The 12,377-nt window shown below is 32.9% G+C and overlaps 1 protein-coding gene across 1 annotated transcript; it reads left to right on the top strand.

The window, feature by feature from the left end:
• Nucleotides 1–19: 19 nt before the first annotated feature.
• Nucleotides 20–8,079, top strand: LOC127700879 (uncharacterized). Its single transcript, XM_052204579.1, has 7 exons — nt 20–168; nt 2,449–2,517; nt 2,960–3,028; nt 3,717–3,811; nt 4,943–5,042; nt 6,233–6,370; nt 6,944–8,079. Exons 1-7 carry the CDS (start codon nt 109–111, stop codon nt 7,187–7,189), a joined length of 777 nt encoding a protein of 258 aa, XP_052060539.1. The 5' UTR covers nt 20–108; the 3' UTR covers nt 7,190–8,079.
• Nucleotides 8,080–12,377: the final 4,298 nt, after the last annotated feature.

Raw genomic sequence — 12,377 nt, 5'->3', positions numbered from 1 at the left:
ATATGCGCGTTGTAAACTTCCGGCGTCCCCGTTGCCAGGCTGCTATTTCACTTCAGCGGTGGTCTCCAAAACCCCTTGTAGAAATCTTGTGAGATAAACAAATCTAAAATGGCGAAAGTTGCCATGGACAGCAGGTCATTTCAAACACTGCTAGATCGCATTAACCAGGTATACACAAACAGGGCATTTAGTTCGGATTTCATCTGTAAAGTCTAAAGAAGAAATTTCTTCCCCTCATATTTTCTCATAATACTGCATTTTACTTTATATGTAGGTGCAGTGATCATTAGTGTTTCATGCTTGTATTGTTGTATTTAACCTTTCCAAAGGGCACTTATTGACCCAAACCTCCCTCCCCCTATTTTAAATACAGCACATTACTATACACCTTATTGCTAATTGTCCACCATACACCTTATCGCTATTCCCGCTTGACCCGAGAATCTGTCCTGCTCGAACTTTTGACGTCATACAACAATCACTTTTCCATTGTGGCGTCAGACATTTTCTATTATGACGTCAAAATTTTACGGGAACTTGTGTGATGTCCAGTAATGGCGGACAAATAGCGATAAGGTGTATTACTGGACATCACAAAGTTCCCCATAAAATTGGACGTCATAATTGAAAAGTGATTGTTGCTTTACGTCAGAAGGTTATTATGAGACAGATTTGAGGTCGTTCTGAGACAAAATTCAGCTAAATACCAAAAGTACAAAGTAAATACATTTATAGTTCTAGTGTTAGAAATTCTCACTTAGTTTCGTAGATTCCCAAATAGCGATTAGTAAAAATATAAGGAGATGTGGTATGATTGCCAATGAGACAACTATCCAACTGAGTTCAAATGAAGTGGATGTAAGGTAGCAAAACACAATTAGGTGTGTAGTTTTGCATTTTGGCCCCGGTGGATTTTTCAAACATGAAAGTTATTGTGCAATAAAATTCATTTTTAGACAGCTGATGACTAATTAAGCCTTCAAAGTGGGTTTATAGGAACATCAAGATTATTTGTACATGTTTTATGGGCTGTTTTCTGTTTGACTGTCCATATTTTACATAATTGACCCCATTAAACAATCTGTTATTGTTACTGTTATTGTGAGTTAATAACATATGGATTGTGACATTAGAAATGTGCTGGAAAATGCATGAATGTGAAAGTTGTTAAGCAAGGTGCCACTTCGGTTGTTTCATAATATATATTTAAGGGCATACAATTCAGAAAAGATCCCTCGTTGATTTTTCCTGAAGATTTTTACACAAAGTCAATTTTGATATGCACTTTTGAGATATGCAATGACAAAAGTATCATCATATTATCATCATAAGTATTTGAGATATTTCATTATTCATGTAAGAACACAAAATTTCATTTTTCAATATTTTTCGAAACAATAACACAACTTTCTAATGTACAGTGATATTTTCAACCGTTTTTTTGCAAAATGTTCCTTAATTTACAGCTGGCTTTAAAGCAGACCCTTAAATGAAGGGTTAATGGGTTAATGTTTTTTTAGTGAAATCATACAATTATTGGTAATAAAAAGCCATAAACAACATGCTGAAAGTAGTACATAGTCAATTGCAAAAAGAAAAAAATGTGGCTCATATTTTAGGTAGAAATTGAAAACAAAGTTTTTTAATACTGGAGTTCCTAATTCCCCTTTTTGGGGCTAAATTGTTTTTACAGTGTATTTCTAATACCACATCATCACATTAACGAATTTATTGAAGAAGAAGAAGATTATTTTATTTCCAATTATGGGCCCCAAAGGGCATAAACATTACAACATCAATAATTGATAATAGAAAAGAAAACAGTCTTCATTTGCCTGGAATTTTATGTCCCAGTTGAAGATTTCAGATGCTATATGCTACAAGTTTGTTTTCCATTGCAAATACTTTCAAATTCTCATTACCGATTTGATGTTTTTAGTGATTTTTCCGCAGGTTTTGAATGATTATTATTAGCATCTTTTCAAAAACAACGTGTTACATTTGGATACATTAATATCTGCCCTTTCTACTGTATTGTATATATGCCCTTAAGTGTTCAAACGTACACACTTTGTATATGTAAACACATTTCTAACAATATTCAAATTTGAACTGAAAGTTGATGACCTAGATGAATCAATCCCCAATCATAAGCAGGATGGACACAACCAACCAAACAGTTTGCCAAATAAGTAATTACCTTTCAGATGATGAACATTTCTGGTTAAGTAGTGCATAGGGTATATATATAGTCCATATGGAAGAAATATTCAATGAGTAAATCTGTCCAAAGTCAACACAAAAAGGGTCAGCTTAAAGAAAAAAAGTTTTCATAATTGCATAAGTTCTGTAATTTAAAATGTGTCTTCTTCCTTATAGTACTTTTATGTCTCATATTCGGTGAATACTGATTTTGGATATTTGACTAATTTACTAAATATTTTTTAGGAAACATCATACACAGAGAAAAAGGTTGAGATATTGTACAGCTCAAGAGGATATTTCACTGCGAACCAGGTGAGTTAGAATAATAATATGAATTACTGGTAAGTTACTGTTAGTGAATAAAAATACATGAAATATATTACAGAAAAAAATATCCCTTTGATATCTTCCACCTCTCTTCTATATATATACATGTAGAATGATACTGGAAAATTTTAAAAGAATGAATGGTTAGTGAGGTTGAAATATTTTAAAGGATCAACATACATGTATATCATACACATACATTTTTACTAGCATTTTTCATTTTTATTTTTTGATTTAAAAATGTTCAAAAATATTAAAAATTCAAAACAGATTTCAAAAATACTAAATACACCTGTTTTACATCAGTATAAGTTATACCTGGAAGTGATGTGTACACCTCAATTGCCAAGTTCGTTAAGTTATACCTGGAAGTGATGTGTACAACTTCAATTGCCAAGTTTGTAATATGATCCATATGTATCTTCAGGCATCACAGATTCTATTAGCATTCAAAGCACCTTCAGACAAAGTTAGAGCAATACAGATATTAGAACCAGTGAGTATGAAGTTATTAAGTAGAATCTGTTTGCAACAAATTCATTTTCAAACACATTTAGCCCCTTTATATTATCAGTATTTTGAAGAATTGGAAGTAACAACTGTACCGAACTGCAGAGTATTAACAAGGCAATTCTTGTGCAGCACATGGATAGAAATTAGCAATTAGAACAAAATAACAATGCATTGTACAGAAATTATGAAGTTAATCAATAATGTGTCATCTTTAACCTCAATACACTTATTGACTTTAATTTAAAAATAAGATGTGGTTTGATTGCAAATGAGACAACTCTCCACAAGAGACCAAATGACACAGGAATTAACAACTATAGGTCACCGTACCGCCTTCAACAATGAGAAAAGCCCACACCGCATAGTCAGCTAAAAAGGCCCTGAAATGACAAATGTAAAACAATTCAAACGAGAAAACTAACGGCCTAATTTATGTACAAAATAATGAACAAAACACAAATATGTTACACAGCAACAAACGACAACCACTGAATTACAGGCTCCTGACTTGGGACATTTTAGAAAATTAAACACTGTAGATTCATTATTATTAAGTGGATACCAATTCTCATGTATTTCATCGCTCATTCATATTCAGATTTATTTAGCTCTATGGAAGGAGACTGACCATTTTCTTTGTAAATGTTGTATCTGTTGGCTTTACTTTACAGCGACTTTGTCGAATGTCATGTCAAGAAGCAAGAGAAGTTCTTAATATCATAACCGTGCAGAATGATAAATTAATAGCATTAGACTGTGTAAAAAGGTAAATATTATTGCATTTATATGAGAATAAGGTAATATGGAGTAAATGTACAAAAGATATGCAAAGAAAAGTAACCATTTATGAAAGAACAAGACTTCCTTCATGTGTCATCTATATAGCTAATTGTTCCTAAACAAATTGCTTCAAACATTAAATTACACAATGAAATAGGTTTCTGTAAAAAGAAGCCTCCCATTTCCATAGAAGTCTCTTCATTACTGAGAGTTTGCAAATCAGGCCAGTTTAGGGTAGAGGAATTTTAAATTGTCTCCCCTAGCTGTTCACCATTTTAGTTTGGTGTGAACATTTCACTGAAAACATAAACTTCAGATATTTGTATCTTCAGTAAAAGACATCTTTAACTTTAAGTCATTTAGTTTCCATCTAAATTTTAGAAATAAAAAATCTTTGTGGATGAAGAATTTTTTCTCAAAAAAACATTATTTTTATCACATACCACTTACCTGGTTTATGGCATGTTTAATATTTTAGTAGATTTGAATAAAAGAAAAACAAAGGATATGGGGTATCCATCCATGACACAAAATCAGTACATGCACAGCAAAAAAACACACAAAAATGAAAGGAACAGCGCTTTTATTGCTGTTCTTCATCTCAAAGTCACAGTGAGGCCTTCAACACAGACCAAAAAAAAAACTCTCACCTCACTGCAAGTTTTAGACAGCCCCTGGCACTTTTATTGAATGGTCCTATATCTACATTATTTATAAAGGTTTATAAAGTAATTTTTTGCTTAAGGTTATCAAAAAGAATTTTCTTTGCATTCAATTTCCATTGTTATTGAAATTTAGTTAACATTGGAAAATTATTCCAAACCATTTTCAATTAAGTGAAAAGCATTGATTGTATGTTTAGGGTTACTATTTCCATTGTGAAAAATGTTATATATATATGTGATGTCATATGGCCATTTTAACTAAAGCCTATAGAAGAATTAAAATGTTCATGCAGAGTGTGTCTACATCAGTTTCAAACAAAAAACACTTCACTTTCAACATTCCTTTAAGGTTTCATTGATTTCGTGCTTGAATATTATATTATATGGAAGATATATTTTGAATTTAATTGCACATGGTTTTTGACACAATTCTTTATTACATTTTTTATCAGAGTGTTGACAGATTATCAATCCAAGCTTGGAGAGGAGTATATTTTGAGTTCATTTCCTTTTGAAGATGGCAAGATTATGGCATTAGGAATTCTGAAAACAGTAAGACTTACTATTATGTTTACTAAAACCTTGATATCTATGAGTTATAAATCATACTTTAGTTCAAAGTTTCTTTACATTCTAACATTTATGATCTTTTTAAAAAAAATTAAAGAGCATGAAGAGATTATTCTATATCAGCAGATGAAGTAGCCTTCAATACATAGATGCTCTCTGTAAAACATATACGGCCTCGGTGGCCGAGTGGTCAAAGTAGTCGAACTACTGTATCACTAGCCAGTCAACACTGAGGTTGTGAGTTCGAATCCCACATGAGGCAGGTGCACTCTATTCCAATCTTTATTGACTAGGATTGTCAGTTTTCCTACCGATGGTGGGTGGTTCTCTCCGGGCACTCCGGCTTCCTAAACCAATAAAAGCTAACCGCCATGAAATAGCACAATAGTGTTGAAAGTGGCGTTAAACACAAATCAATCAATGTTAAACTTATATAGGATGAATAAAAAGTCAATGGGACAGCAACCAAACAGCACAAAAATCCAAAGACACATAGCAAAATAGCAGTGAAAAAAAAATTAAGTTTTTTTTTTCAGGACTGACTTTTGCTTGTACCTTTTAATATTCCAATGGTAGAGATAAAAGGGGCCTGACTGAATACTCATAACCCTTTATATCTTAGTTTTGTCCTTTAAGGAATAGTGCATATAGGGTTGATATATGGTACACTCTGATGAATTAATTCACATTTGCATGGTCTAAGGGTGAATTAAAGCTTGACATACATTTGTAATTTCATACAGTTTACATTTCGAGATTTTGAGTGTATCTGATTTTTATTTTATTAACAGTAGACATGAAATCACAAATTTCATTCTACACAAACATTACAGTGACAATCTTAAAAGTTATATGTACACGACTGTTAAAGTTGAAAAATGAACTGAGGGAAGATTTAACAGCATTTATATAAAATCGGATGAAAGATTTGTGTTTTTATTGCCAAATATGCATGGGAAATTTTACAGCTAAATATCAGTCCAATATACCAATGATTAAAAAAATATTTATCATGAGAGAGATCAACTCTAGAAAACACATGCCAAACAAAACAAAACATCAGTGCCTGTGTAGTGTGTGGCATACTTATCTAATGGCAGACTGAATAGTGCTTGTAACTCTGATTTTCTGTTCAAATTAGCAGTACATTGTCAAGTTTGATGTTTTTACAGGTTGGATCCTATGTAGGTGAGAAAACACCAGCTGGAGGACACCAGGGTTATGCTGCTCTTGGGGGATTATATACACAAGCTAGACCAATGTGTACTCATTTATATGGACCTTTATATCAACAGGAGCAGATGATTCCAGTAAGTTTTCAATAGGATTTTTGTATTTTGAATGATGCTGAAGATAAAAATGGACTTTAAATTAGGCCGTTAGTTTTCTTGTTTGAATTGTTTTACATTTGTCTTTTCTGGGCCTTTTATAGCTGACTATGCGTTATGGGCTTTGATCATTGTTGAAGGCCGTACGGTGACCCATAGTTTTTAATTTCTGTGTCATTTGGTCTCTTGTGAAGAGTTGTCTCATTGGCAATCATACCACATCCTCTTTTTTATATTTTCTGTGGGAGTTGCTATAAAATTCATTTAAATCTTGAAAAATTGATTCTATATGTATTTGTACACTTTTAATCTTTAAACTTATGAATTTTAGAACGTTCTTGCATCAAATCAAAATCGCTTTCTTTAAAACATATGTCTTTATTTGTCCACAGCAAACACAAACACGTCTGATTTTTTCTAGCAGAAAAAATTGCTTAGTGTTAAGATATGGACAAATATAATGTCTACTCATTAAAATGAGAATAGAGCATGACATGAAAAAAATATTTCATATTAGATAGTGTTACTAATTTATTTGTATATTATGTATTTCAGGGTCGAGGTAAAATTGAGATTCCTCCTGAGGCCCAACCAGGAGTGGTGCCATCAGTTTATACTGGCCACCCATCCTATGCTTACCCTCTGGACAAGAGCTATGCTGCTGATCGTGGTTATCCAGGCAATGTCCCACTCACACAGCCTGTCATGCAACATGAAACATATCCAGCAGGTGCCCCACCCCTGGGGTTCCATACAGGGAATCCATTTTCCACAGGTTTTCCAGGTCTAGAAAAGGTTTAGAATAGGTCTACATGTAAACTGTGAACAACCATGATAAAACCATTTGTTTGTGAAGCATATCTGCCAATAATAACAAAGAAAGCATTTGTTATCAAATTTTAGAAAAAAAAATTATATTTACAAACATATACCATTCCAGATGTTTATTATTTTATGTCATATTTTTTGTTATGTTTTTATATTGTTTTTACCTTCTTGATTTATTTTAAAAAGCGTGTGCTAAAGCATTGAAAACCTAGCACTGTCAGTTAATGGCATATTGAATAATGGAGGTACTGGTTTTGTTTAAAATGTTGTTTTCATAAGTCTTCCTGATTCCTTTTAAACTCATTCTTAATCTGTAATCTCTAAATGTTTATGCTTGAAAACACCATTGGTTAAACAAAGGATTTTTTCCATTTGTTGATTTCTATTGTTAACTTTTACAAAAAAATAATAAAAGGCATGATATGTATTTTTTGAAAAAGGTTTAAATGCAGCAGTAATGTCATATTTAGATGTGTAATCTGAAAAAATCCATCTGAGACTTTTTAAAGATTTTTGTTTTGAATTCCAACAGGGTTTTATGTTTATTATGGTTTCTTGTCTGTGATACTATTTCTATATTTGTACATTATATTGTTTGTCTCTTTATGCTTTGTACATGCATGCTAATATTTCTAGGTGCATAATTGTTATAGATTTTATTTGTTTTTGTATTTCTATTAATTAATATTTTTGTGCTTGTTGAGTTTTATAGAATTTTAAAACAAATTTATACATTATATGTATAAATCTCCACCGCCCCAGTATTGACCTGTAAATCTGATTGCTGTTATAGAATTGTCACTCTAAATAACATTGTGTGGAGCTTGTATACAGTACACCTAATTAAATCTTTTCAATTCTTACTAAGATAGTTATTATTCTTACAGCTTGAAGGTTAACATCTGTATAAACATTGCAGTATCCAATCATGGGTATATATCCACTGGAAGGAGAGCGGATTGGTTAGTGCAAGTGATGGAGGGCAGTCATGAAGTCTCAGGTTTTTGTCTCACCTGCAACTTTTCACCTGCAATAAAAGTTGTAGAGAGTGACAAAGGGTTTACTATCTGACGACAGCCGTAATCTATTTGTATAAAGATTTATATTTCAGAAGGTAAAAGACCTGGATGCTTCATATCTTGTATGCAGATACCTTATGTTTAAATGTTTCCATCTGTCATATGTCCATTGTCCTTGACCTCATTTTCATGGTTCAACTTATGTTAAAAAAAATTATAGTTTTTTGTCATGTGAATTTCTCACTTATTATGAGTAATAGGATAACTATATTTGGTATATTGGTTCCTTGCAATATCTATATGTCTGTCGGACAGGGTTCACCTGACCTCAACCTCATTTCATGGATCTGTTATTAAGGTTAAAGTTACGTGATAAGGTCCATTTCTTAGATACATCAAGATGTAGGTCAATAATATGTGGTGTATGGAATGATTGCACATGTCTGTCTTGCTGGTTTCATCTGACCTTGAACTCATGTTCATGATTCATTGGTCAATATTAATTTTTTGTGTTTTGGTCTGTTTTTCAAATACTATCAACAAAATGTCATCTTTATTTGATGTATGGAATGATTGTAAGGTTTACATGTCTGTCTGGCAGGGTTCATCTTACCTTGACCTCATTTTCATGGTTCATTGGTTGATATTAAGTTTTCCTGATTAAGTCTGTTTCTAAGATATTATAAACAATATATCAACTATATTTGGTGCATGGAATGATCGTAAGGTATACAGATCTGTCTGGCATGATTCATTTGACTTTGACCTCATCATGGTTCATTGGTCAAGGTTAAGTTTTCTTGGTTAAGTCAGTTTCTTAGATACATAAGCAATAGGTTAACTATATTTGGTGCAAGGAATGATTGTAAGGTGTACATGTCTGTCTGTAATGTATCATCTGACCTTGACCTCATTTTTATGGTTCATTGGTCAATGTGAATTTTTCATGGTTTGGTTTTTTTCTTTGATACTTTAGGCATATTGATAATGATGGTTCATGTGATATTTGTTTAAAATCTAATTCTTTCAAATTTTTGAGACTTTCAATATTAAATCAATCATGGTTAAGTAAAGCAGGCTAGACATTTCAGCATATGCACTCTTGTTTATGTCTTTGCTACTGCTAGGCGAAGGGGGAAATAAGGTTTACCATTGTCCATCTATACTTCTGTCTGTCCTGAAATTTGTTTCTGTTCTCTAACTTAAGTTTGCATCAACCAAATGTTATGAAACTTATACACAATGCTTATTACCACCAAACACAGATAAAGCTCGAATTTGGGTTTGGTCACTTTCACCATTCTTGTGTTATGACACTTTCCAAATGGAAAATTGCCAAATTTGCTGTTTTGCACACTCAAACCCCTGAGCAATCTCTAATGACAGCATACAGAAACAAATGTCAGTAGGTTTTAATTAGTACATTGATTCTTGTATATTTACAAGTGGGGGCAACTGTGTCCCATGGACACATTCTTCTTCTATTTTAGCTTGTGATGTTCTCTCGTAGATGGTACTTCGTTCTTACGTTTTTTCAGAAGAAAGAGTTTTGGTATTACACACAATTACTTTCTTCCATATGTTGAAGAGTAGGAAGTGTAGGAATTTGAACTTCAGTCAGAAGTAGGTATGTCAGATACCAACAAGTGACAACACTTCCATAGAATGTAGGTCCTTGTTTGAGGTGAAATTTTGTGCTTTTGGAACATGACTTTTTCTTCCAATAACAGTCATTTAATTTGCCAATGCTTAAGACGATTGTTGCCTAGCTAGTTTGGCTCTTTTTGGACTAGTTCAAAGGATATTTTAGAATGTTTTATTTTATCATCATAGGATTAGGGGTCATCTAATGAAAATTTGAATGTCAATTTTCAATGCCAAAACTGTTTCAAATAAGTCAGACGAGTTATGGTAATGCATTTATCTTATAGTGATCAGTCTGTGGGTGTTTGCACATAAAAACATGGTGTTGGCTCTATCTTGAGAATCATTGGTTGTTCATTGATGATACTATTAGGCGTATCAATACAACATGGTTTTGGCTCTATCTTGAGAATCTTTGGTCATTTATTGATGATATTATTAGGTGTATCAATACAACATGGCAATATATAGTTTGTTGGTCAAGATCAAAAATTTTAAACACACTGAAGACCCGATGCAAATGTTTTCAATTGGGCCTTATCCATATCTTGAGTAGTGTTTGGAAACGAAATTATGTGTTGTTTGATTGACACCACCATTAAAAGGTATGTTGTGAATAAGATTGGAATCACTACCTTAAAGGTCAATTGCTTAAGCTCAATCTACTACAAAATAGGGTACATATAATTGAGGCACCTGTTAAATAACTATCTCAAAGATGTCTAATTGCTTATAAAATAGAGATAGAAAAGTCAAGGATTTAGATGACCTGCATACAGTCAATAAAGAAAACTTATGTATTGTAACCCTCTCAGCAAGTGGTTAGTACTTTACATGTCTAGACTCAGAGTGATTCATAGCTTTTTGTGCCCCGCTTGTTGCCATGTCTGTCCATCAGTTTAACATCAATTGGATTATATGCCATTATGTGTATTTGACCATATTGTACTGCCATTCTGATTCGACCATTTTTACAAAATTATGGGGACTATTCTTTTGAGTATTGTTACAGTCACACATTATGAATGCAGCTCCTCCTAGACCACTCGACAGACAGCTCTCATACTTCGTAAGATTGTTTGCCATCATGTGTAGTTGAACATATTGTACTGATATTTTGATTTGACATTTTGTAAGGGAGTAAGGGACTTTGGACTATTTTTTGGAGTATTTTGACAATAACACCTTGTGAAAGCTATTTCCTCCGAGATCAGTTGACAGAAAGCTCTCATACTTGGAACTATTGTTTGCCCTCATGTGTAGTTGAACATATTTAACCGTCATTTTGAAATGCCAATTTTCGGGAGTTGTTGGACATTTGAATATTTTTTTGAGTAATGTGACAATACTACCTTGTGAATGCAACTTTTCTGACACTGTTTTACAATAAACTGTTGACACAGAGATATAACTCGTCTGTCGGCATAAAATTCAGAAAAAGACCATCTGATTTAATTAATTCAAAGTCACTGGACCAACTAGTGGGTAGGGCCTCGAAATGGTTGACAAACTGAGATGTAGACAGCATTGTAACTTTATAGAAAATATTGTTGTCTATTGTAAGTAGTTTCTATCAAACTAACTTAATCAGAAAGCTTGTAAATTTATTGAAAGTCACTGGACCATGATCTAGGGGACAGGGCCTTGAAATAGTCGTCAAACTGATATGTACTGATAGTAATACAACTTTGTACAAAATATCATTAATCTATCACAAGTAGTTCCTATCAATCTAACCTAAGCAGAAAACTTAACATTGAAAATTGCTAATTAATTCAAAGTCACTGGACCATGGCCTAGGGGACAGGGCCTCAAAATAGTCGTCAAACTGATATGTACTGATAGTTATGCAACTTCATACAAAACATCAATGATCTATCACAAGTAGTTCCTATCAAACTAACTTACCCGGTAAGCAGAAAACTTAACAAATGTTGACGGCGTCACCATCACCGTCGCCAGAAAAGCAATCCCCATGTCTCGCAGGCGAGACAAAAACCTCTCATACTTGGTAGTATTGTTTTCCATCGTGTTTAGTTGACCACATTATACTGACATTTTTATTGAAGTAACTGGTCTTTTACCATATATTGACTATGGTTTCCAAATGATGCATTGTGCCCGATAATTCAATTCCTCATTTAAACAGTGAGGGAAACAATTTGCTGCAGCAGAGCAATTTGTTCATATGGTACATGTGCTTGTCTTCATCATACCATCTAATGTCTATTTCAAGTAATAGTAGGTTGCTGTCTCAAAGAGATTTGCCCACCATCTCTTTTTTTTTATTCATATTATTATGATTGAAAATAACGAGAAAGTTACACCACAATTATTTTACCTTTATGAATTAATACCTGCATTCAAGAATAGTTTGAAGAAATCATTCATTTATGCCTGCTATTCAGAATAATTTCATTTCATGACCATCATTATTTTTCTTAAACTCCTTGATTCAATCTGTTAAAGGAATGGCATCTAAAAATTCTGCTAAAAAA

This window comes from Mytilus californianus, unplaced genomic scaffold (assembly GCF_021869535.1).
Source record: "Mytilus californianus isolate M0D057914Y unplaced genomic scaffold, xbMytCali1.0.p SCAF_5, whole genome shotgun sequence".
Classification (NCBI taxonomy): domain Eukaryota; kingdom Metazoa; phylum Mollusca; class Bivalvia; order Mytilida; family Mytilidae; genus Mytilus; species Mytilus californianus.
Note: the sequence above shows the minus strand (reverse complement) of the source record. Positions and strands in the feature narration are given on the sequence as shown.

Coding starts and splice junctions, on each gene's coding strand:
- LOC127700879 (XM_052204579.1), top strand. CDS start 109: ATGGCGAAAGTTGCCATGGACAGCAGGTCATTTCAAACACTGCTAGAT. Junction 169..2,448: donor TGCTAGATCGCATTAACCAG/GTATACACAAAC, acceptor AATATTTTTTAG/GAAACATCATACACAGAGAA. Junction 3,029..3,716: donor CAATACAGATATTAGAACCA/GTGAGTATGAAG, acceptor TTTACTTTACAG/CGACTTTGTCGAATGTCATG.